Source organism: Notamacropus eugenii, chromosome 5, assembly GCF_028372415.1.
Source record: "Notamacropus eugenii isolate mMacEug1 chromosome 5, mMacEug1.pri_v2, whole genome shotgun sequence".
Taxonomy (NCBI): Eukaryota; Metazoa; Chordata; class Mammalia; order Diprotodontia; family Macropodidae; genus Notamacropus; species Notamacropus eugenii.
The window spans coordinates 356,211,348-356,239,231 of NC_092876.1; the positions used below are offsets into that span (position 1 = coordinate 356,211,348).

A 27,884-nucleotide genomic window follows, 5' to 3' on the forward strand; every position below is an offset into this window, starting at 1 on the left:
GAGATAACAAAATAATTAGCAGCTTACCCTGTTAGCATTTCACTTGCTCTGAGAAGAAGGAAGGGTAATAGTCTCTAAATATAAGACTGGAGGATTGAGTACATAGGATGTCCCCAAACTCTTAATGACGTTTTAAGTTTTAATAGTTTAAGTATAAAACCTTAAAAATACTAATAGCTTAAAACTGCACCAAGAAGACTGCATAAAGGATCAGACTATAAGATGTCACTACAAGAGGACTAACACTACTCAAATTCTGTTGCTCAAATTGTCTTTATTATACTTGCCACAATGATATTAATAAGGATGGGGATGGTCAATGAGCTAGTGATCTTGGTGTAAGCTTATCCCAAGTGAGGAAAACCCTTTGCTAAGGCAGGTCTGTAAATGTTCTACAATTTAGAGTCTAAGAGAGTTTCCTAGAGTACTGAGAGATTAGATGGTGTGTACTGTAGGTCACAAACCCAGTATGTGCCCGAGTCAGGGCTTGCACTGAAAACTTTATGTTATCTACTGTGGCACTGCTTCTCTTAATAGCAGAATATTTTTTGAAATTTATATTTGGATTTATGCAGCAGTTCCTTTCTCAATTTCTTAAACACACACACACACACACACACACACACACACACACATAACCTTTATGCTTATCCTAATTAAAGGGAAAATACAGCCATAAATGCCTATAAGGTTGGGTTGTTTTTTTTTTTTTTAAATTCAGGCCAATCAGTAACCATGACATTTTCAAAGAAGAACTGATGCCATTTTTCTCCAAAACCCCTTTTCAGATGTATGTGAGAAATTCCCAATCTTGGGAAATAGAATAATCTTCACTTGACTCCATCTTATAAACTGATAGCATTTCTATTTTCCATTTCCTAAATCTACTTTAAACCATAAAATGTGATATAAATTTGTGTCAGACCTTACTATCATTACCCCTCAAATTATTTTTTTCCTTCCCTTGTACCTCCCTGCTATACCTTCACATAAATTATGTCAGGGACTAATCTGACATTAATCATATAATTCTAAGATTTGGAATGAGAAAGATGCTGAATGGTTTTCTCTTTCATTCTCCAGAGGATACCCTCATTATGATATTTTTCCTGATAAAAAAGCAGTTTTATTTAATCTGTCTGCATAGCCACCTTTTGAATTTAAAATTGACTGGTTAAAGACAAAACAGTAAATAGTGGGTATCATTTTACATCAATGCTTTATTTTTGCAGAAATCAAACAAGAGAATTCCAGCCCCTGGAAATTGAAGTGTCTGGTCTCAAATGGATCTGGGAACCAAATCCTTACATACCAATCACAAGGAAAGTTGCTTTGTAATAGTCTGCATATATACTAAATTTTACCTACAAGACTCTATGCCTCCAAGTGATGTAAAGATAGATGTGACTTCTACTAGCAACAAAAGATTCACTCACCAGGAACATTAACTTGACTGTGCAAGCTGGCTTCAGCTTGAGACTTTAAAAAAAATCTTTTTTTTTTTTTTTAAGACAACAGACTCTTTGGCCTCATATCTAGGATAAAATGTCATTTCTTCTATCCTGGGACCAGTGCCTGCCCTATCTTAATGGCAGATAGATTTCATCTAACAATTTCTATTTACATCTATTATTAACACTTTGTTGTCAAGTTTATTTTTGATAGATAGGCAAAAAAGATAGAGAATGGTCCCTCCACCATAGATTTCAGTTCAAGCACCATTTGTACAAAGAACTAGCATTCTGTGAGTTTAAAGTTTTATTCACTCATTTAAAAAACAATACTACTTAAAATTCATGGTGGTCCTGGTTTGCAAGTAAATTACTGTCACCATCAAAAACACCTTCATATCTTAGTAACCACAGCTTTATACTACAAACTAAAAAAACCCAAAAAACACAGTGAATTTAAAAAAAACCTCATATTTACATAAGGGCTTCTTTCTGAGAAGATTCAAGGCCTTTGCCACTGCAGACAAAGGGGCAGCTAGAAGAAGGAAGAAAGCAGGTACCATCTTCCCCATCTATGGCTTCACTCAGTAAAGCTCATCCAACCACTTGGAGCCCAAAGCAACAGGCTATCAGAAGGATGCAACAAGGAGAAATGGGGTCAGAAGAACAGAGTGACTGGCAGGTGAACAGCTGCCCAAGTCAGAGAAGACAGAATATCACTCCAAGAAATGGCTCAGGTAGAGACGTGGAGCCAATAAGAAAAATGATATTTCTCTCTTCCATTTATAGTTCCGGAAGTCCTTGCAGTTGTGTGGCTCAGTTTAAACAGGTGATTAGAGCAGGAAGTATCCCTTCCCATAGGGGAGGTAAAACAGATTAACATTTGAGATTTATAGGCTTTGATCATTTCTTTTAACAACATAAAACACTAAAATTAGATTTAAAAATGAAAACAATTAAATAAACACATCTAATCTAACTCTCTTTGGAGAAAAAGGCATTTGGGCAAAGGTCATTTCCCTGGAAATAAATACTATTCCATCTTAGTATTTTGCATCCTTTTCCCCCTTTAAAAAAATTATTTATCTTTACACACATTAAAAAGATCATTATCATACACAAAATACAATAAAAAAATCACTATATGAAACCATAAATCTATAATATATAGCTTAGGTTTTTAAGAGTATATAACAAATTATACAAGTTGCTTTTAAAATTGTCCTTCTTGTCTGTGTTACCTTCTGATATTCCTTCTATTCTCTTCCGCATATTTTCTTTACAATGCTTCAATGCCCTCCTTTTTTTTCTTTTTTTTTTTTCAGGAGAGGGATACTATTGTTAATCCCCTCTACCCACACATTCCTCTCCTCTCACCCCATAAAAAAACACACACAAAGAAAAAACAGAATCCTTTTACCAAATATGCACAGTCGAATAAAACAAACTCACATGTCAGCTATGTGCTGGCTTCATTACCATCTGGAATCACGATTTGCCATTACATTGATTAAAGTTCTTAAGTATTTCAAGTTGTTTTGTCTTTACATTGTAGTTTCTATGGTATAAAGTGTTTTCCAGGTTCTGTTCATTTCACTCTGAATCAGTTCTTACAAGTCTTCTCAGGTTCCTCTGTAACTGTCCCTTTCATCATGTCTTATACTGTACATTCTTATATCATTATTTGTTTAACCATTCTTCAATTGACGGGTATTCCCTTTATTTCCAGTTCTTTGCAACAACAACAACAAAAAAAAAAATTGCTATAATTTTTTTTTGTATGTATTGGTCCATTTCTTTTTCTTCTTGTTTTAAATCTCTTTGGAGTTTAAGTCCAATTAATTCTTTTAATTAAGTTTAATTTCAATTAAGTATAACTAAGTCAAAATGAGTCTAAGGACTTTTGGGGGTATAGTTACAAAGTGCTTCTCAGAATGGCAGAGGCCGGTTAAAAAAGAAGGGAGAAATAAAGTCCACTGGCACATTACCAAAACTCAACAGTAAGAAGGCATGTATGTTTGTGAGAATTTTGAAGAAACTAACACATTTCTAACTCAATTAGATCAATGATTTTTAACCTAAGAGCAATGAACCTTAAAAAAAATAAGAATTTCAACATTTTTATAATGTTTATAATCTCAAATTTTTTTCATGTATTTAAGAAGCATTATTCTGAGAATGAGTCCATAGACTTCACAAGACTTCTAAGAGGGGCCATGAATTAAAAAAAAAAAAAAATTAAATATTTGGTAACTGTGTTAAGTGGGGAGCACTGCTAGATGCCATAGTAGATACAAAATTTAGATAATATATGAATGGTCCTTTTTTGATGGAACTGAAAATATGGGAGAGGTAGAAAAAGGATGGTAATAATATTTATTGAAAATACATAGCCCCACATGCTCCACTGTGGTGAAGTTATGGACAGGCAGGAGTAAGAGTCACATAGTATGAATAGGCATGGATGGGTTTTGATCTGCATCACTGGAGAAAATAGCCACAATGAAGATTTCACAGATGCATTTGGGCCCAGTCACTACCCTACAAAGCTTATAGATGAATAGGATGTTAGGACACATGCATAATATTAATACACAGTGATACAATCAGTCTAGTTTATACTATCTGAAAGGCCTTAGATAGTTATTCACCAGCACATTAAAGCTCAAATATCCATTCAAAATTGTACTTTAAGATTCTAAGCTCTTTGTAACTCCCTTAGTACCCAGACATCACATTTTGTTGTGTTTGCTTTAATCCACTGGCGAAGGAAATGGCAAACCATTCCAGTATTTTTGCCAAGAAAACCCCAAATGGGATCACAAAGAGTCAGACATGGCTGAAAAACAGCAACAACCATAGGCTAAAAGGCAGTACAGCGAAGTGGATGGAGAGCTGGGAATCAGGGAGACCTGTGTTCGGAACTTAACCCAGACACACACTGGCTGGGTGACTCTTTGGGTAAGGCACTGAGAATATAAGTGTTCTAGGACAGTGGTGGTCCAGGGCAGAGGTGAAATGAGGTGAATTATTTTTTGGAAAATTTTTAATGGAATTTTAATTTTTTTTTAAATTTCTTTTGGGGGAAACGTCACTAGTTCTCACCTTCTGGTTCTAATTCCCTTGGCTTTTGCAGATAGAGCCCCTCCCACCCATTCTCTGCCCAGTGTCAGCTAAAGACAGATCAGACATCATCTTGGCCTCTTTCCTCTTGGCTAGCATGATAAGAACTTTTGGACCTCTCATTAAATAATCCTAAAGCAGAGACATCATGGGGTAAAATTTCATTTTTTAATGGAAACATTTCAGTTCTGCAGCACTTTGGGTATGTGAGTGACGCCGGCTCATCCTTGTTTGATGGTTTTTAGACCCTTTGACAGCTTTGACGAAGGAAGATTGGGGCAACAGATAGAGTAGCACAACTTTAAAATTCAGGGTCTACCGGTGAAATTTTGCAAAGAAGATACCAGAAGTGCCTTTAAAATGTACTCCGAGGGACCCCACTCCCTCCCTGAATACTCAGACCTCAAGGTTCTACCCATGAAGATATAAATGTTTATATATCATTATTCACCATTATTACTAAATAATAATCATTTACAGTGCATATTTAGTTCCAGACAAGTTCTCTCTTTCTGTAGTTAGGGTTGAACTCTGAAGTCCTATTTAGTTTCAAATCCCTTGGCATTGTTGGCATTTTCCGAACAAAGAGTTCTCTTTGAAATTAAAGAAAGCCTCTCCAGAGGGGCCAGGCACCTTTTGAATAGCGTCATGGCAAATACTTTAGAATCAATGGAATTAATACCATGATGAAGAATCCTGGGTCAAGTTGAAAGTCTCCCTCTGACCCTCCATAGGAAGAAGGATAGTTAGAAAGGGACAGATATTTTGCTAAGATGGAGATAAAACTTAAACCATCAGTTCAAGGTCAAGTAAATAGCACAGAGTTTTTAGAAAGTCTGGATGAGGATTCCTTTGACAAGACTCTACTTTGTCAGAGTGAAAGAACATTGTAGTTCAGTGGCACAAAAGCAAGAGAATACACAAGTAAGAATAAAGCTCTTTCACAAATAATAAAATATCAGAGCTTGTATACAGAGACCTTGAGACTAAGGGTGAGGGGGAAGACCTCCTACAGCATCCTTTTAACTACTCGCTGACTTAATAGAAGACATACAATGAAAGATAGGGGGAAGAGCATTTATTAGAATGAAAATACCCTTATTGACAGATTCAGTCTGAACATGTCTTTCCACTGTTCAAAAAACTTCTAAATTTCTCTCCTGTCTCTAGGTGAAAAAAACGAAGTTTGGCATTTACTATCCTTCACACTTTGGCTCCAATTTATCTCTTTCGCACTTATGAAACATCTTTATCATCATTATTTTATAAAGTACCTTAAGGTTTTCAAAGTATTTTACATGCTATCCTATTTGATTCTAGAAACAATTCTGTGAAGTAGGTACACCTACTTTACAGGTGAGGAAACTGAGGCCCCAATTCATGTGTCTGAGTCAAGATTCAAACTCAGGTCTTCTTGAGTCCAAGTCCAGCACTTTACTCAATGCATATTACTTCCCCAGCTTTTCTTTATACATGGCATTCCATTTTCTATCTCCATGCCTTGGCATACACTATCCTCTGTGTCTAGAATGCTCTCCTTCTTCATCTTCATTTTTTTGAACCCCTGCCTCCCTTTAAGGCTCAGCTCATATACTACAAACAACTTTTTCTTGTACCCTCAGAAGTTAATATTCCCTTCACTTGCTGTTGTTGGCAGCCAGGTGGCACCATAGTGCACAGAGAGAGGCCCTGGAATCAGGAAGACTCATCTTCCTGAGTTCAAATCCAACCTCAGACACTTACTAGCTGTGTGACCTTGGGCAACTCACTTAACCTTGTTTGTCTCAGTTTCCTCTTCTGTAAAATGAGCTGGAGAATGAAGTGGCAAGCCACTCCAGTACATTTGCCAAGAAAACCCCAAATGGGGCCACAAAGAGTTGAACAGGACTGAACAACAAGAAGACCTTTGTTAAGTTTTGATTATGTGTTCAAGAAAAGAGAAAAAAACGGATAAAATAAAACAACAGATAACCAGAAATCTTCTTCTGCCTTGGGCACTATAACAGAGCCCTTTCATCACACTCAGTGGTAAACACTTTCAGTGAACATGCTTTAACCTTTGTTGGATAGTAATAATCAAAAAGCTGCCAAACAAGATTTTATCCTAGTTGTTATATCCCATTTCCATGAAGAAATCCTTTAAGGTAGCAGAAAAAAAATTTTTTTTAACAATAGGCCTAACAGGATTTTGTATCTTTATAACTTTCAGTCAACTGTATGATTGTATAGAACTGGTCTGTTGTGGAATAGCTTGAAAAACCTTGTCTTTTCCTGCTCAGTAACTTCATTAAGGATGCCCCAATGTGTGGTATATTTAGATCACTCTCATAGCTGGAAAAGAACTTATAGGTTGTAGGCATACAGATTCTGGATAGATAGTGAGACTTTTCAGATGCTTCCGTATACAGATGCTATTGCAGTGATCATAACAAGATCCGCTATACTGCAAAGCCTCCAAATGCTATCCATAATCCATAAAAGAGTTTAGCCCATTTGAATCTGGGCAATGTAGTAATTTATTTTCTTTGACTATGAATATCTGGTACAAGTTTTTTTTTTGGGAGGAGAGATGTAGAAGGAAGAGAAAATAAATGCTTGTTAATTAATAAAAAAAATCAAAAAGTTTTGCCTAATTATTCATTCAGGAAAAACCAAGTTGGTGAAGAACACCTCTCATCTAGATAATGCTATACAGCTGAATGAATGACCTGCCTAGCTCAACTATCAGTATCCAGATCTTGGAGAGATAATATGATTGGAAAGTGGACTGGTCCAAGTACTTAAACGAAGGAGAATGGAATGGATCACCTTTAAGAAACTGCAAAGTTCTTTTAATGACCCCAAATTTGTCCCTGAAACAAAGGCCTATAATTTTTAATGCCAATATTCTTCTGGTACTATTGTATGAATTGAAAAGTCTTAAAACACCACCAATAGAGAAGAGAAGGGGTGCATGGTAAGTGTGAACAGGCATGAATTAGGAGTTATAAAGAAAAAGTACAATAAAATGTCATGAAATAATATTACTAATAAAATATTAGCTAACATCATATAACACATTAAGTTTTATAAAACTCATCATAGACACAAATGATCAGATTTGGTCACCCCAACAACTCTGTGAGAGAGGTGGTATTTTTATTACCATCTTAAAGATGTAGAATGAGACTGAGATAAAGTAACTTGCCAGCAATCATACAACTATTAAGTGTCTGAGGCAGGATTCAAACTCAGGTCTTCCCAACTCCAATTTCAGGAATTTATCCTCTATACCACCTAGCTTCCTCAAAGAAACACATGAACAAAAAAAAGAAAAAAAAAGAAGACGGCTTGAGTCATATAGACAGAGCAAGGCATAACGATGATCAGTACATGTAATTCTATTAGTATCCTTGTAATGGCAAGAGAAAGTGCATGTTGGTTAGGCCCCCTCTGGTGAATTTCTAGAAGGATGTGGATTGAAGCTGTTGAGGAAGTATGAGTTTCAAAGGATTATGACATATATTGTTGGAGAGTATCCACATCGATGCACTTATGGATCTATTTGAGCATACTTGAGGATTTAATAAAAATGGTATCTCTGTAAGGCTTCAGAAGGTCGTCAAAAAACATAAAGAAAACAGGGACATAACCTCAGACACCCCCCCTCCAGTTCATTAGATTACAGTCTGACTGAGCAACAGACAGGGGCCCCTCTGACTCAGATCCTTCTCATCTAGACAGAGAGACCTCCCTACTTCACATCACCAAGACTGGTTTTTACCATTCAAATAACTTCTGACATCACCAGAAACCTTCCCTGAATATCTGAGAGAAAGCTGGTGTATTAGTAACGCACTTTTGCTTACTGTTAATATAATTTTGCTTCTTAATGGGAAGATCTTCCCCACTCATTAAAGGGAGTTTGATTAGGGAAGATTAGTAGGAAGGTCCACACTTTTAGTTAATTTTCTAACGAGGCACTGATTCTCAAAGGTTGTGATGCCCTTTGGCTATAAAAAATTAATAAATAATCTGAGGGTGAGGTTTTACTTTGGAGTATACCCCATCCGCTCCCCCGGCTTAAACCCAGATGTTGGTCCCTTCCCCCTCTAGTACCTATGTATGTCACTGGATCCAGATGGCTCTGGAGGAGAAGTGAGGCTGGTGACTTTGCACAGCCCTCCCTCACTCAAAACAAAGTCAAGTGCAAGTCATGTCATCATTTGTCTCATGGCATGGTCTTCTTCGGCAACAAAGGACGAACCTAAAAACCTACGTATGTATGGTCAGATCTGTTGATCTGTGATATATATCAGACGTTGGAAGCCTGTCTATTGACCTGTATTTTCTCTGAAGTTCAGGGTGCTAATTTTTTCCCCTGAACTAAGTGAATGATACATATGCTTGATTAAAGTGATTATTGTCCCCTCAAAACTTGCCTTTCTTTTATAAATGCAGATCTAAGAACCTGGGATAGCAGGGTCCCCTGTGTACATTGGGATGCTTATTGTTACAGCTGGCAAGTTACCCTGGATCCAAACATGCAAAGCCCTGGTCCCAGACTCTCTCATTCCTTCTACTTCCTCACTTGAGTGAACAAGTACTTCTTGCTTGCACGCAATATAAATACTACACTTAGCTTGTGTATTAATTCAATATTAGTTTCTTACGTTAGGCATCCTTAATAAGTCTGCCCATGACAATGAGTTCTGTCTTAGAACGTAAACCTAAGGGAAGGCATGCATGGTTTAAGCCACCATCAACACTTGGGCTGGGCACCACAGATAAACAGTATTTTAATCTATCTGATCACGCTCCAAGGTAAGCACTAGAAAACCTCAAATAACCCTAACCCTAAATGCCACTAATCCTTGCATAAGGACCCTTTGGGGCTGCAGATTGAGTTTTAAAATATAATGTTAATTATATTTTATTGTATTTTTATTGATCTTGTTAAATATTTTCTAATTGCATTTTAATCTACTTTTGTAGCATTGAGCCTTGTAGGTTACATGTAGCCCTGGGCTGTATATCTGACACACAGAAGTAAAGACTTGCATCTGGGACCTGAGTTCAAATTTTGTCTCCGAAACTTACTGGTTATATAACCCCTGGCAATTCATTGCACATCTCCAAATCTCAAGTTTCTTTCTCCATAAAATGAGAATGATCATAACAATACTTATATTAGGGGTTGTTGTGGGGATCAAGGGAAATAGCACATGTAAAGCACTCTGCAAACTTGAAACTCTCTATAAATACCAGCTATTGTTACAATAGGCATGTGGAAAGGGAAACATGATTTAAGGGTGAAGGTTTTTTTTCTTCCAGATTTATACACAGTTCTACTCTTTTGGAATTACTATTGCTCAGTCAAGTCCAACTCTTTATGACTCCATTTGAGGTTTTCTTGGCAAAGATACTGGAGTGATTTGCCTTTTCCTTCAAAGCTCATTGGAAACTGAAGCAAACAGGGTTAAGTGACTTGCCCAGAGTCATACAGCTAGTAAGTGTCTTGAAGCTGTGTTTGAACTCAGGAAGATGAGTAATTCCTGACTAGGCCCAGCACTCTATCTACTACACTACCTGGCTGCCCCATGATATTCTACTCTAATATAAAAATAATAAAGGCAAGTCAGCACATACACCCCACAGTAGGGCAGATAACTACAGCTGTATTTAAAAAAAAAACACCACAAAGTTTTCTACATATAGTTAGTTATCTGTCTGAAATCTGACTAAGTACTTCCACTATTAAGAAAGTTCTACCTGGAAGCACATATATGTGTGTGTGTGTGTGTGTGTGTATGTGTGTATGAGTGTATGTGTATGTGTATGCATATGTGTATGTATGTATATAAAAGATGAAATTCCAAATGACATACTTAGAAACATCTTTTAATTTATTCTGGGTTATACAGACAGATCTCTGTGCCCACTCAGGTTAGGAAACATTTCATTCCTGAACTATGTAGTGGAAAGTAAGATAATGAATGTGTATCTAAAAATGAGGTAACATCATCAGCCTATCTGCAGTAGACCTGGAATCTTCTTTATATGCTGGATGGTGGGTACAAAAGCTATGTGTAAGGCAGTGCTTTTATTCTCCCTTAATCAACTGTCCATCTCATTCCCAAGAGAAGGTTTTCCAAACTTCTTTTTTTCTCCTCAAGCTTCTGATAACTCCCTGAACATAATGTGTCAGCTGAGCATCATACCTCTTACTTGGCTCAGAGGCTTGAGGACATTTCCCCTGAACTCCTATTTCTCCTTTTTATCTTCATCACAAAACACCTTTGACAGAATTTGTCATCTTCTCTTCTTCTCAGGTCCTACCCTCTGGTTTCTGAAAATGAAACAGACCTTTCCCTTGACAATGAAAATATCTCAGCATAGTGTCCTCTCAATCATGCCCTTTCTTTAAGGTCACCCTGGTTATTGGCTTCCTTCTTTATTGACTTCAAACATGCCCAATTTCTTTATCTTTAACATGCCTTTATCAGACCCTATAATCCCCTCAAACCGTGATCCTAGATTCCTCTTCTTTTTCTTAGGTAAATTCCTAGAAAACACTGTAGATACTCATGGCTTATACTTACTCTCCTCTTTGAAATTCAGCTTCCAAACTCTTCATTCAACTGTAACCTCTCACCCCAAAGTGATCAAATGAAATGATAACTCAATGTGTTCTCTTGATCCTTATCTAATTTTTTTCTCCTTCAACTTTTTTGGTACTTGTTTAAAGCAAATTTACTGTAATCACTTCTTAAGGACTTAACACATAGAGCCAGTTTTGAAAGCTCCTTTAAGTTCTCGTTATCAGGCAGACACTATAAAAATGCACAAACTGACTAGTCAAAGGCATCAGATTATTCAGAGTTAATCTCAAGAGAATCAGGCATTCATTAGAAGTGACTCCAGGTAACCCAGACTCTAGAAAACTTCCTGATTTCTTATTTGTTGGTTTGTTTTGATTAAAAAAAAAAAAAAGTTAAATGGATTGATTTAAATGTCTGTTTATTCTAATCTTCTAAAACCCTCAGTTTTTGTTTTGTTTTTTATAGCATCTTAAAACTTCTTAGGAAAGATGCAGAAAGAAGCCCTATAAGCCTTACTTTCTTCTCCAAGATGTAATACTTTCCATGGCCACAAATTCTTGGTCAGATTTTTTTTTTTAAAGATCCAGATGGAATGAACGGATGATTGTTGTTTTTCAGTCATTTCCAGTTGTTTCTGACTCTTTGTGACCTCCTCTGGGGTTTTCTTGACAAAGACGCTGCAGTGGTTTGTCATTTATTTCTCTAGTTCATTTTGAAGATGAGGAAACTGAGGCAATCAGGGTTAAGTGATTTGCCCAGGATCACACAGCTAGTAAGTGTCTAAGCCTGGATTTAAACTCAGGAAAATGACTCTTCCTGACTTCAGACCCAACACCCTCTTTACTGCATCACCTCGCTGACCTAAACTATCAAGAGCTACATTTAATTTAGTTTCAGTCAACACATACTGCATTTTCAGCATTTCAGAGTTTCAATACCTGCTCCCCTACTTCCAAATTGTTACTTTCCCTACCCTCTCTACATCACAACCATTTTTCCTAGCATACAGTTAAAGAAAGCCCTATAGTTTCTCCCACCCCACCCCTTTCCTCCCCTACCCAATCCAACGCTTGGCACATAGTAGGTAATTAATAAATGTTTGCTGATTGAGTGATTCACAGGGAAGTTGGATGTCTCATTATTATACATACCTCAGTATCTTAACAGTTGTAAATGCTAATCCTGTACTTCCTAAAGTTCTAGAAAAACCTCGGCTTCTAGCCTAAAGGCATTGGTGAAACTAGCAATGCAACTCTGCAAAATTTCCAACAACCCACATATCTGTTTCTATTTACTGAGTCAACAAACATTTATTAAGTGCTTATTAAGTGCCAGGCATTAAGTGCTGGAGATTCAAAGAAAGGCAAAACAAAAGCAAATCCAAAAAGCCAAATACCACCAAAATCTGAGTCCCTGCTTTCAAAGAGCTCACATCCTAATGGGAGAGAAGGCATGCAAATTTTCAGGTACACATGAGAAATATACACGGTATATGAGAGTAATCAGAAGAGGTAAGGCACTAGTGACTAGAGGGACTATGGGAAGGTCTCTTGTAGAAGGCTAGATTTGAATTCAGTTTCTACCTACATTCTTGAAACTTCCACAGAGTTCTTATAATATTTGAACTAGGGATGTAGAGACCAGAAGGAGAGGGAGTCTACAATAGATTCTCTTTGGGAATTGTCAGCTTTGTCACTGGCTTAACTTGCTCCATTTCCTGAAAGAAATTATTTGTTAGTAGATGAGCCTTTCAGAGATTATATCTGGAGGAATCTGACAAATCTCTTAGGATTGGTGGCCAGAGGGATGCATTTTTCTTGGAAGAGACTCATAGGAGCTTAGCCCCAAGAAAGTCTTGCAAAGTCACAAGATAGGTAAACAGAAAACGTCACAGATTGTACTATTATGGGGTTTCAAGTCCAGGGGTTCTAGAACCTGGCAACTGAATTTTCTCCCAAGGCAGGGGAGTCCTCCAGTCTTAGTAGTTCTAAATCTAAGCCCCACTTTTGTTCCTTTCAGAGTATCCATCTCTTGCTCAAAATTACCTTTCAAACAACAGGAGACAAGAAGGAAGAAAAAGGGAGACTGAGGTCAAGTGACTCAAAAGAGAAGTAACCAAGAATTCCAAAAAACGAAGAATAAACCTATGAAATACTTCAACGAAGAAACAAGCATTAGAGAACTGGAAAACCCTGTTACATGCAGATGGTGATGGATGTGGTGATGTATTTGCTCACCATGTTAAACATGTCATCATGCTACTTCACTAAGTTGCATCTGTGACTACTTAGTACAGGACACACTAATTCAAAGATTGAATTAGGATACTTTGGAGAATCACAAATATACCCGTGGCATATACAAAGTTCTATGAATGCCTTTACCAGTTTTTGATCAGGAGAGGAAAGTGAAAAGAAGGATGAAAGTTGGTATGTATGGATAAGTGTGTATGTATGCTTGTATCTATATCTCTTGATGGCTATGTAGACTTATATATATGTATGTGTCTCCTATATACAAATAATATATATCACACAGCATTCATATGTACAACTGATATGGGGATATAAAGAGTAGGAAGACGGTTTAAAGTATGAACAAAGGCATACGCAGGAGGTGGCAGGGGTTGGGCCTGTCATGAATAGGCCAAGTGGCTTATTGTCTTTCATTTATATAACACTCCATGATTTTTAGATGGTGCAGTGGATAGAGCACCAGGCCTGGAGTCAGGAAGCCTCTTCTTCCTCAGTTCAAGTCTAGCCACAGACACTTGGTAGCTATGTGACCCTAGGCAAGTCACTTAACCCTGTCTGCCTCAGTTTCCTCATCTGTAAATGAGTTAGAGGAGGAAATGGCAAACACTTCTGTTTGCCAAGAAAACTCCAAATGGGGTCACAAAGAGTTGGACACAAAAGAAAATGATTCAACAACATGATTTACAAAACACCCATTATCACAACAATTAAATTGGGCAAATCATTCAGCTTTTCCAGGCCTTAGTTGCCTTCTTTGTAAGATGAAGGGAAACTAGAGGTAATCTCTAATATCTCTTCTAGAGCTCCAATAGTACACAGTTTTATATACAGTGTATGTTATAATACACACATGCTTATTGTGTAATATATGTGATATATGAATATAGATGCATGTATTATGTAGACTTTATATGCATGTTTGTTTGTATATATATATAAATATACATGCATTTATGTACAGATATGTACATATGTACCTGCCTAGCCTATATTTGATTTGATGCAACAACAAGAAATCACATCTACATAGTTTTTGCAAAGGATTTTAACTTTTTTTATTTGATCCGGTGAGGTAGAAGCGCAAGTATTATTATTATACCCTTTTATAAATAAGGAAACTGAGTCCCAGAGGGGTTAGATGACTATCCAATAGTCACTTAGCAAGTAGCAGAGCTGGGATTAAAACCCAGATCTCTCCTGACTCCAATTCCTATACTTTTTCTATGACCTCCCTAAAATGTTAAGTGGCATTTATTTAGTGCTTTAAGGCTTTGAAATTCATTAAATGACATTATGTCATTTGATAATAATAATTTATAAAGTGCCTGCTTTAAGCAAGGTATTGTGCTAGGGGATGGGGTACAAGGATGTGACCTTTACAATGTGGAGAATCTAACGAGGGCTAACAGGTAAGCAAATAAGTGTGACCCAAGGGAAGAAGAGTGAGCTAAGTATAAAGACTAGGAAGAGGTCAAATTCTCTCAGAAAACTGAAGCAGAGAATACATGCACATGGCATGTGGAGAGGGGTGAGTGGTGCAGGAGTCACGTGACTTCATGGAAGAGGCCAAAGGAACACAGGTTTAGAGCAGAAAGGATCTCAATGAACATTTGGTCCAGCTGCTCATCTTTCAGATAAGAACTTGGAAATCCAAAGAGGTCAAGAGATCTTTCCAAAAGGATACAGGTGATAGCATCTATTGAGCTGAACCTTGAAAAAGGATTTCAGCACACAGGGAGAAAGAAGGAGGAATGGGGGGTTGTCTGAGTAAATAAAGCCAACTGAGAGAGGTCCAGTTTTACTGGAACATAAGAGAATATGACAGGTAGCAATGTGAAATAAAGTAGACTGGGGTCAACTTGTGGGAAGTTTAAATTATCTTAGTGGCAAAAGGAAGTCAATAGAAGTTTTTCAAGCAGGAAAGTGACAGTCATCTTTTTATTAGGAAGATTATTTTCATGGATTGGAGAGGGAAGAGACTACTTGGTGGGAAGGAGGTGATGAAGGTTTAATTTAGAGTGGTAGCAGTGTGGGTGAAGAGAAAGGGACAAATAAGAGAGAACTTGAAGAGATACACTTGGCAACTGGCTGGATTTGAGAGATTAGGAAAAGGGAGGAGTCACAGTTTCAAGGCTAGCTAACTCAAAGGATAGTAGTGTCATAGAACAAAATAACACAGTTCTAGATAAATTTTAAGAGAATATTTTAATATTTTATATAATTATGTATTTTCAAATAATTATAATTAAAATAATTATAAATAATTAAAATATGTAAGTATAAAATATAATTCTTTTCTATATTATATACAATATGGTTGGTTAGTTGTTGTCCTTCATTCTTGAAGAGGACCAAAATAACATCACCATGATAAAATGACATTTCAATGAGTCTGACTGTGTCCAATCAGACCAATACGAGCTCAGAATGCTCTATCACAGGTTGGGTAGAGATAGCTCATGTGAACATTTGGGGTAGTTACTCCAAATTTGTGCATCCTACATTTACTTTGTGCTGTCTCAATTCTGCTTTGCTCATAGAGCACAGCACCCTTTCTGATGTGGGCACGCCATGCTGAGTGGTCCTGTGCCAGTGTCTCCCATGTCCCACAAGTAAATGTGAAGTTCCTGAGAGATACCTTGAGAGTGTCCTTGTATTGCTTCTTCTGACCACTATGTGATTGCCTGACCCATGTGAGTTCTCCATAAAATAGTCTTTTTGGCAAGTGTACATTTTGCATTAGACAATATGGCCAGCCCATCAGAGTTGCGCTCTCTGAAACATAGTTTGAATACTTGGCAGTTTAGTTCGAATAAGGATCTCAGTGTCTGGTACCTTATCCTGCCAGGTGATCTTCAGAATCTTCCTAAGACAGTTCGAAAGGAAGTGATTCAGTTTCCTGGCATGGTGTTGGTAGACTGTCCATGTTTCACAGGCATACAACAATGAGGTCATCACAACGGCTCTGTAGAGCTACAGTTTGGTAGTCAGTTTAATACCTCTTCTCTCCCAAACTTTTCTTCGGAGCCTCCCAAACACAGCTAGCTTTGGCAACGCGTGTGTCAACCTCATTGTCAATGTGTACATTCCTGGAAAGTACACTACCAAAATAAACAAACTTATCCACAGCATTCAAAATTTCTCCATTTGTTGTAACCAATGGTTCCACCTAAGGATGGTGTGGTGGTGGCTGACAGAGCACCTGTATTTTTTTGGTGTTGATTATTGGGCCAAAATTAGCACAGGCAGAAGAGAATTGATCCATACTTTGTTGTATCTTAGCTTCAGAGGCTGCACTGAATGCACAAGCATCTGCAAACAGAAAATCATGCACCAACACTTCCTTCATGTTGGTCTTGGTTTGTAGTCTTTTCAAATTGAAGAACTTACCATCAGTATGGTAGTTGACCTTGATGCCATGTTCATCCTCATTGAAAGCATTTGACAACATGGCTGAAAACATCATGCTAAAAGGCATAGGAGCAAGCACACAGTCCTGTTTCACTCCATTGGTGACTGGGAAGGCATGAGAGCATTGTCCACTATCCAGAACCTGGGCAAACATGCCACCAAGAAATAGACATACAAAGCTGATGAACTCTGGGCAACCAAATTTTGACATAATTTTCTATAAGCCCTCTCAACTTACAGTGTCAAAGGCCTTGGTCAGATCTACAAATGTTGTATACAGACCTCTGTTCTGCTTCTGACATTTCTCCTGGAGTTGTCGGGTAGTAAACACCATATCGACCATTCCTAGGCCCTTTCTGAAGTCACACTGGCTCTCAAGTATAAGACATATATACAGGTATAAAGTATATATAATATACACTTAAATAGATTATATAATAGGTCATTTAAATATATAATTATAAAATATAATGACACAATATAATTATGTATTTTATCTGAAAATATATTTTATGGTTTTTAAAAAATAGGAACAATGACTGGGTCTTATGGTGGTGACAAGTTTGGTTTATGGATAGAGACAGCTACATAGACATCTGCACATCTGCATGTGCAAGCACATACATGCCCAGTAGTCATTCCTTTATTTGCTCTCCACCAATCAAATATTAGTACATATACAGTCTGATTATGGAAGGAAGGGGGGAAGGAGAAGATGAATGTGTGAAAGAGAAAGAAGTCTTCTTCCTTTCTTTGCTTCATTTCTTTTTTCTAATGACTATAAATGTGACCAGCACATCTAAATTATTACAAGGTGGTAGTTGTGTGGTGCTCCCTCCAGCTTGAGACCTAAACAATTATGAGCAACCTTTTTCAGGGAAATCTCCAACCAGGGTTTCAAGGGTACCTCTCACCCATTGCCACAGCACTCATTGGATTTTCACATCCCCCACTTAATATTGGGGAGGGTACTTAGGAACAACTTAGCCATGTCTGCCAAGATCAACACACCTGCAGTTAATGCCACTTTACTAAAACAAACCCATCTTAAAAAAAAGCAAAATCCTGAAAAACAAGATCCACAGTTGTACAATTTCAAGTCTTAAAGGTGAAATACCAACAAATGGGAATTACACCTAACACAATATCTACTACTTGGATTCCAAATAAGCAAAAGTTAATCATTCTGAAGGAACAACAGACTCTTATGAACACAGCTAGTAAAACATCTGTGTCTTTGCCCTTGGATAGATAGGTAACTCACTCATATTTTACCATCACCTCATCATTATCACTTCATCAATCCATCCCATATTTTCCCTTTGGTCTATAGTAGTACCATTCTAAGAATGTGACCAATGATACCAAAAGAATGGTAATCGTGAGGTAATGTATCCATTGTTAACATTTTAGTGAATGGGAAACTTCAAAATGTCAAGTTTAATAAAATACAGAGAGATATATCCATAAGGAAAAAATGCATTTGTTTATTATTAGAATCATGTTGTGCTTTTACCTTGGTCTTTTCCCCAACAATGTTCTTTTCAAGCTCTGCTATCTTCCTATTTAGATGGTCCAATATCTCCTTTTCTTTCATAAGTTCAGCTGATTCTGCTTTCTGCTCACCATCCAGAAGGGCACACTCCATATCCCCCTGAGAACACAAAACATTTTCCAGAGTTGCTCTTTCAAAGCATAAGATCATAGACTTATAGGGCAAGAACCTCAAAGGTATCTAGTTCAACCCACTCATTTTACAGGATAAGAAAACTGAAGTCCAGAAAGGTGATCACTTGCCCAAAGTCATATTAGGGATAAGCAGGTCCTCAACTCCAGAGTCAATGCCTTTTTAACTGACCATCGCAGGGGTCACCAAACCATTAAGAAAATCTTGAATGACTCAGCTTCCTGTCTCAGTTATAGGGTCAGCTATATGGAAGTCTTGAGATCTGAACATAGCTTTGTTAAGGAAGCTATTTTTCCTCTTCTTTTAATTTTCATTTACAATTCTGCCTATTCCTTGAAATAGTGGGCCTCAAACTTATTAATTTCAGGACTCTATTACACTTTTCTAAATTATGGAAGACCCCAAAGAGCTTTTGTTTAGGTATATTGTATCTATTGATATTTATTGTATTAGAAATTTAAAATGGTAAATTTTTGAAAATCTTATTAATTCACTTAAGATAAAAATAAAGTTATTACACATTAACATAACATAAACAATGTTTTTTAACAGAAAACAACTTTGTTTTCCAAAACAAAATTAGTGAGAAGTGATTTGATATATTTTTTTTGCAAATCTCTTTAATATCTGGCTTAACAGAAGCTGGATTTTCATATCTGTTTTGCATTCAGTCCCTTGTGATAGGTTGTTTTGGTTAAAGTCTATTAAGAAAATTCAGCTTTATACAGTTATGCAATTGTAAAAAGAAGAGCATTTTAATAGAAAAAAACAACCATTTAGGACTATTATGAAAATAATTTTGATGTTGTGGACTCCCTGAAAGGGTCTCAGGGATGTCCAATGGCCACGAGAACAGCTACCTTAGAGGATACTCATAGGTTATTATAACAATTTCTTGTATCCAGGTTGAGCATTAGCTAATTTAGGAGCAGTTGCATATATCTTGACTCTCTTTGCTAAAGTCAAAGTGAAAATTGCACACTATCTGGAGTGAAAGTACAGGAATTACTGGAGTGAAAGTACAGTGAAAGTACAGGATTCCAAGCAATGACAAATGTAGAAAAGGAGCTAGGGCTTGCCAGCAAAGATGTTAAGAGTAAAAGACAAGTAAGCAACCTCCTTGCTCCCTCTGAAGTTACAGGCATCATTTAGTAAGTAAAACCAAAATGAAAATGGGCATTTCAGCCAACGGACTCTGTAGGGTAAATCAAACACTATGCGAAAGCAAGTGAATGTATAAACAGTATTTTAAAAAATAAAAGCTTGGCACCCTTGCCTCAATTTGATTCACTGAGATATCTGCACTCTTGTTCTATATATAGTGGAGGTTTAATAAATGTGTACTGATGATGGTGTGCTGGTGTCTTCATTCAGCCCTCATAATTTGACCACAATAATCAAAAAGCTTTTAAACTCTACCCTGGTCAAAACAAAAAGGAAGAAAAGAGAAAAGAAGGTAAGCAGAGGGAGAGAAATGATTTCATCTGCTCCCTACCTCTCTGGAAGATTCATCCATCTGATCATTGAGGTCTTTAATCTTTTGTTCAAGTTCCTCAAGGTTATTTAGTATTACCATTCGGGCCTCTTCCATCTGAGACAACTCCTGACTCCTCTGCTCTTCATTTCCACTTTCAGGTGTCTGTAATTAGTTCACACAGAAAGAAACTATTTTAAAACCCAACTAATAGAAGAGTTGTGTTCCAAAAGTTCACTTGTAAAACAGTTCATAAGCATTTTTTCATCACATTATCAGTGGTGGTCAGGTTCACAGTTAACACCTCCACTCCCCAAGTCTATTTAGAATCACAGAATGTTAGGATTGGATCTTAGAGGTTGCCTGGTGTAATCTCTTCACTTTGCAGATGAGAAGATTGAGGCCCAGGGATGTTAAGTGACAGCTGGTTGAAAAGCCATGGCTAATACCCTGGTTTCTCAACTCTCATTTCAAAACTCTTTGGACCACTGATAAATCCCTTGCAGTTTCAGAATTCTACCTTTGTACAAGTGAAAAAGCCTTTTCTAAGCATTCTGCTTATTTTTGGTGGTACTTTATTAAGCCCTGTTAGCTCCCATTGTCATCCATAACTGCAAAATTGCAAAGTGTGTAACATATGTTACACATACATTTGTCTCCATGAATAATGTTCCTTTTACCTTTTGAGGGAGAACTAGAAGAGTCAGTCTCAGAACTCTTAATAACAAAAGCCATTACTAATAATTTTTTTAAAGATATAAACCAGCTATGCCCATTGCCAAGTTAGTCAATGATTTTTTTTTAGACTATATTTTGATGAAACCTCATTCATTTATTTTAAGAGATCTTAATGAAGACTATCCTTGACCAATTCAGACCTGCACTTGTACTACAACTTAGTCTTGGGGGTGGGGAAGTGGGGCTACGAGAACTTGACTGACTTGTCCAGAGTCACACAGACAATAGGTGGTAGAGTTAGGACTTGAACTCAGCTCCTCCTGACTCAGAGGCCAGTATTCTATATACTTTGCCATCCTGACTCTCCTGGAATCTTTATTGTTCCAGAATCGGAATATCTACCATTCTGCCAATTGAGCACTCAGCAAAAAAAAAAAAAAAAAAAAAGTACATGAGAATCCCAATGAAAGTAGCAATATATTATCTATTTAGTATCAATCAATAGACATTATTAAGCTCCTACTTTTGGTCAAGCACCACGCTCAATGCTTTTGTTAAAGAGACAAAAGAAAGTCCCTGCCCTGAAGGAGCCTACAGTCTAAGGGAGAACAAATATATACAGAACAAGCTATCTACAGGATAAATAGGAAATAATTAACAGAGGGAAGGCACTAGAGTTAAGAGGGCTCAGGAAGGGCTTCCTGTAGGAGGTGGGAAGACAGAGACGTCAGTAGGTAGAGGAGGGAGAAATGAGGGGCAACCAGAGGAAATGCTCAGAGCCCCAAAATGGAGCATTTTTACTGTGGAACAGCCAAGAAAGAGGCCAGTTGGAAGAATACGTGTCCAGAAGTATGATGTAAGAAGACAAGAAAGGTAGCAGACATCTAAGTTGTGATGGACTTTAAAAATGCTTCATAGCATTTTGAATTAGATCCTACAGGCAACAGGACTAGCCATTGGAGTTTACTGAGTAGAGGCTTGACATGGTTAGACCTGAGCTTTAGAAGAATCATGTTCTTGTTCCTCCTTCCCTTCTTGTTCTTTTCTTTCTTTTATATTTTTAAGTATATTATAGAATCAATAGGACCTTTTTTTGCATATGTGAGCTGACCTGGGAACCTAAGTAGTATGTAAAATATTGTTTCTATGGGAAAATGGGAGAGAGGAATGTATGACCCATGGGAAATTTGTGTCCCTACAGCTGCACCAGCTGCTTGCCACCCAGTAAGAAGGGAACACAGCGCTGTTAGGAACATCCCTACCACAGCTGTGGACTCCAATGGCCTCCCAGAAAAGAACACACTGAGTTTGGCTTGGGAAATACTTCTCTCTTTCTGAAATTCCATGGGGAACCCATTCCTGTTGCTAACATGACGCAGACCAGCTATTCATACAAGTTTACATTTATATGACCCATTAAAATTTATTTGTTGAAAAGCATTTTTTTTGACAATTCTATACACATAGTGTAGGTATTACTATCCCCTGCTTTTTTTTTTTTTTTAATGGGATCTGTGGTTTCATTAGGGGTCCCGATGAGAAACTTCCTCTTACAAACTTGGCAACTTTGAGGGTTAGAGAGCTGCTGAGGACTTTTAAAGTTTAAGTGACTTGCTCAAGGTCCCATAGCCAGTATCATATCAGATATAGCATTTGAACCTCGACCTACCTGACTCTGATGACAATTCTACATCCATTATACCAAGTCAACTCTCCATCCCTCTTTACAGGTATAACGGAGATTGACCAAAGAAGGCGTAGTCTTTTGGCACAGATATGTCTGAAGTTTAGCTAAAATTAATAGGATGTGCCAATAGACACAGTATAAGGGCATGTCCTGGATTGATGACTTGCCACTAATATGTTATATATGAACAATTCTCAATGCAGGTAATATCAAAAACTTTACCAGATGTGGAAACTGAGCCCCAGGTTGGTAAGCTAACTTGTCTAAGTTTACATGGCTAGTAACTGCTCAAGTAAGCGAAAATCTTCTAGTCCATGTCCTCTGGCCATGTGTTATACTTAAGTAAAGTTTTTTTAATGCAAGGTATGCCTACATACATACATACACACATAAATATATGTATGTATGCATGCACAAATATAAGCATGTATCTATACACATACATATAAACACATATACGTACATACATATTTTTTTCTTTTTCTACTCTTATTTTTTCACTGTTCCTAGGAAAATGCCATTTGTGCCAAAAATTCAAATACTATACCATGCAGCATATTAATATATTAAATCACAGACATATTAAGACTATAAGTTCCATAACATCAGGTTTTGTATTTCTTTCAACATTTAAGTTTAATGCTTATACACAGTACAAGTATATTACTGTGTAATAAGTGACAAGATTAGGAGGAGAAACATATATTTCCTCGCACCTAAATCATTGTTAAAAAAAAAAAAAAGGATAATTCTTAATTCAGAATATCCCTTTCTTTGTAAAGCTTTCTTTGTAAAGCCAGTATCATTAGCAGAACGGTTAACATTTGTTCCATGCACTTCCTACCATTCTCAGGTTATTAGACTATTAGTCTTTTTAATAAGAACTCCCCACTATGTAATTTTAAAAATGCAATGTAAACTCTATTATTTTTTTCTAATTTCTGATAGGGGATATAGTCTTATACTCCAAAAACCCAAAGACCAAGAAAGGTCACTTTGTCATACCAAATAATTCTCAGAATGCAAAATGACTAACCACGCAATACACACTGGAAGAGAAAATGAATAATTACTTGATTTTGTCTGACCAAGATGGCATACCTTTCCTAATTCCCTTTATTATATTTCATTCAAATTGTAGCAACAACAACAAAAACCATATAGCTTCTGCTTCAATTTCCTCATCTGTAAAATGGGGATTATACTGGCACCTAATTTCCAGGTTGTCGTGAGGATCAAATGAGATCATACTTATGAAGCACTTTGCAAAACTTAAAAGTACTGTGTAAGTGATAATTATTTTTATTGATCCCAAATATAAAACTATCAGGACAAAAAATAACCCTACTGCCCTGCTCTCCAGTTGCCTTTTTTGTTGCTATCTGAAATCCATTCCCTTAACAATGAATGGCATTCCTAAATCACTGAGAAGTAATCCTAGCAGGAAGGTCTCGTTTAGTCCAGTATCCTGTCTGGTTATTGCTGACATTACATCTTAGATTTCAGCTTCCAATGTGGATTAAAAATAGAATCTCTCAGTTATGGAAGTAAAGTATTTCACAGGCTGCAAACAACCTATAATACGACTAATTCTGCAGGTAAGGAACTTAGTGGGTCAGTGGTAGAGTGGGAGGTGAGGGGTGCAGGGGCAAAAATAATAGGAACCTAAAAGCAATGTGAAAAATTGCAAGTCACTGATTATTAAAACGTGCCAAATTTAACAATGAATCAAAAGGGCCAAATGTATCAAAGGATATAAACTCTACAGAAATGAATATTTTCCTCTAAAAATAATCCTCAAAGTGAAGTAAATTCTGTAAGGGGGAAACCTATTCATTGGACTATTTCATTTAAAATGACATATGGCTATTGTAAAAGAATAAAAAAAAAAGCCCTGTAAATGCAAAAAGGGATTATTTTTCAATCAACTTGTAGTAAATCTGAGATTTTAAATAACATTTTACATTAACCGGAAAAATAATGTATATGACAACAACAATGTAAATGAAAAGAATTATAAACAATTGAAACTAAATGTTGTAAGATCAAAACGATCAAGGTTGATCCCAAAGAAGAGATATGAGAAGGGAGCCTCCACATTGCACAACTCTCCTTCCCCTGCCCCCCATACACCTCATCCTTCTTTAAAGAAGTGAGAGACTAAGGCTATGGAACATACATAATCTTTCAGTCAGACTTTTTCAATATGTTGATTCTGTTGAGCTATTTTTTCCCTTGCTTTTTTATTCTTTGTTATAGAGGATGGCTCTTAGAGGGAAAGAAATCAATAAAAATTTATTTTTTAAAAAGAATCTTTTCTTTATAGAAACAAGCTCCAGATTTGAAATCATTAGACCCAGGTTCAAATCCTACCTTTGTTATTTAATTCTGGGAGTCATCTTGCACAAGTCAATTAATCTCTTTAAGCCTAAATTTCCTCACTGTAAAATGAGGTTATTCTAAATGGGCTCTACTATCCCTTCAAACTCTCAATCTATGATTCTATGATTTACATAGCATTTTAAAGCTACAAAGTACGCATTATCTCATTTAGTCATTCCTTTTATTTGAAGGATTGAAGGCAAGATGACTTTTCTTTCCACCAGTGAAAGAAAGTAGAAAGGGAGTTTTAAATATGACTGATTGTATCTCAGAGATCATAAAAATGGGAAAAGGACTCACATGTACAAAAATATTTATAGCAGCTCTCTTTCTGGTAATCAAGAACTGAAAATTCAGGGAATGTCCATCAATTGGGGAATGGCCGAGCAAGCGTGGTGTATGAATGTAATGGAATACTATTGTCCTATAAGAAATGATGAACAGGAAGACTTCAGAAATACCTGGAAACATTTCTGTGAACTGATGTGTGAAATGAGTAGAACCAGGAGAACATTTTACATAGTAACAATCACAGTGTGGGAGGACTGTTTTTGATAGATAGCCCTTCACAGCAATGCAAGGACCTAAAACATTTCTAAAGGACTCATGATGCAAAATGCCACCCACATCCAAACTACGGAGTTGGAATGCAGAATGAAGCAGACTATTTTCTCTTTTGTTATGTTTGGTTTTGTTTAGTTTTACTCATGCTTTCTCCCATTTGTTTTAATTCTTCTATGCAACATGACTAATGTGAATATGTGTTTAATAAGAATGAATGTGTAGAGCCCATGTAAGATGGCATGCCATTGTGGGGAGGAAGGGAGTAGAGAGGGGCAAAAAATTTTAAACTTATGGAATTGATTACTGAAAACCTAAAACAAATAAATAAATAAATTTGGAGGGAAAAAATTTCCCTTAAAAAAATAAATATGACTGAAATTAGGATGCTATTTCCATAGGCAGTCAGTATAGGAGGATGTTCTGGATGGATGGAATGCCACTAACACACTTAAATAGATAATTTAATTATCATCCAGATAATAAATAGATTTCTGTCATCTCTATATTTCAAGGTATGTCCCATCTTAGGAGTAACTTGATCCCTACAGAAAAGTACTCATTTTAGTTCTTTCCACATAACTCCCCTTTTTAGAATGTTTTTTTTAAAAGTTCTTTTAGCCACAAATGGAGTCTTTCCATAGAAGACAGAAAACTTTCTCAAGAAGTTAAATCTCAGTTTCTACTTGTCCCTTGGCTTATAAAGACAGAGTCAAAAGGGTCAATTACTAAATAATCAAATTTCCAAGGACATTTGTATCTTCAAAATTTTGGCTCACTTTAAATATCACTCACATTCCCTGTGCAGTAAAAGAAGCTTCGAATATTTTATTTCTATAAACTCCAAGGTCTACTTTTAATGAGCCATGTATTTTATCAAGCAATATTACAGCATTTTTTAAAATGCTTAACAAGGAACAGACTATTCCCAAGGCCAAGCAAGTTAGTTCAGTCCAGTTTTTGTTTTTCCCAAGAGAAGTCTACTACCCTCAGGTGACTTCTCTTTCAAACTGACACATAGCCAAGACCTCTTTTGGTAAAGGCAGCAAACAGGAGAACTGTCTTCAGGAGTGATCAGCTTGTGACCTATCTCAGTCAGTGACACCATGCTTTCTACTGAGCTCTCTCCTGTACTTCAGTTTCCACTTTCTAGAAAAAGACTTTGCTGTAAACTACAACTGTAACATTCAAAATAAGTAAATGATATTAATTAGGGACATATCCTATACTTTACTCAGCTGGTATTACCAGTATTCTCATCTGAACTCTGTCCAGGAAGAAACCTGCCTATGAAGATGTTTCCCAGAGAAAGTACAGAAATAACCATTTAGATAGATGACACTAAATGTCTGGCCATCTTTTGCAGTGTGGTTTAGTTGTACCTTCTCTCAAATTCCTTGACTAGTAGGGATGGAGTGTGGAGTGAGGGGAGAGGCTCAGAATACTCCAGGCTGTCCTTCAGCTATCATCACTGAGTAGTCTCTCCTTTGAAATTGTCAAGTTCCAGTCCAACTCTTAAGATAAGCCTGGTGGCTCTTATCCTGTGGCCCCCTAGGTCATTCCTTCTTCATTCTTAAGGAGTTCAGTCTCTTCTTTCTCACTCTAACTCTGGTCTCAGTAGTGGAAGACTTTAACATATATGACAGTGTTCCCTGAAACACCCTAAAGTCCAAATTCCTCAGTCTATTTGATTGTTATGGCCTGGTCCTACATTACACCTCAGCTACACACAGGCAAGGTTACACCCTTGATTAAACTCCGGCGTTCCATAGCCAAGATTAAGATCTCTGAAATTCCTTTATCTAATTATAACCTATAATTCTCTTTTAAGCTTTACTTCTCCTAAATCTACCCAACCTTACATCTCCTAAACTTCTCCATTGATCATTTCTTAACTTTCCTCCCTTCACAATTTTAACTCCTTTATTAGCCAACTCAACACTTTATATTATCCTCAACTCTCCAATCCTTTGCCTCAGTATCCTCTCACCAGCCATGCCTCACTAAATTCTAAGCTTGGATTACTCTCTCTGTTCATTTCTTCTGCTGTTATTCAGTCCTGAAAAGAGCTGGAGAAAGTTTTGAGACCATGTTGACTGGGGCTTCTCTCATGCAGCCTATCCCACTAGTCCAGGGGTGGGGAACCTGTGGCCTCGAGACCACATATGGCCCTCTAGGTCCTCAAGTGTGGCCCTCTGCCTGAATCCAAACTTCACAGAACAAATTCCCTTAATAAAAGGATTTGTTGTGTAAAACTTGGAATCAGTCAGAATGCCTCTTCATTGTTGTCCCTGCCTTAAGTTTCTCCTCACTCCAATTTAAGTCTCCCAAAAGAATATTCCTAAAGTTGAGGACTATATCACTCTAGTTACTCCCTATTGCCATAAATAATAAAATACAACCTCCTGTGTGTCACAGAAAGATCCACAACCTGTCTCCAATCTACTTTTTTAGCTTTATTACACATTACTCCCATTTAGGTATATTGTGGTCCAATCAAACGAGGCTTCTCACTATTTCTCGTTTATCAACTTCCATTGCCAGTCTCCATGTTTTTGTATTAGTTGTCCATTTATGCTCACCCTTACCTGTTG

General features: G+C 36.9%; 1 protein-coding gene across 6 annotated transcripts in view; it reads right to left on the minus strand.

Annotated features, from left to right (window-relative positions):
• PHLDB2 (pleckstrin homology like domain family B member 2) overlaps positions 1-27,884 on the minus strand; it is a 147,183-nt gene that overhangs the window by 66,730 nt on the left and 52,569 nt on the right. For all 6 annotated transcript variants that reach the window (XM_072614029.1, XM_072614028.1, XM_072614032.1 and 3 more), the window contains exons 4-5: positions 20,004-20,147; positions 18,338-18,475 (exon numbers count right to left, since the gene is read on the minus strand). In XM_072614029.1, the coding sequence (XP_072470130.1) occupies positions 18,338-18,475; positions 20,004-20,147 (282 nt within the window). The remainder of the gene's footprint in view (positions 1-18,337; positions 18,476-20,003; positions 20,148-27,884) is intronic.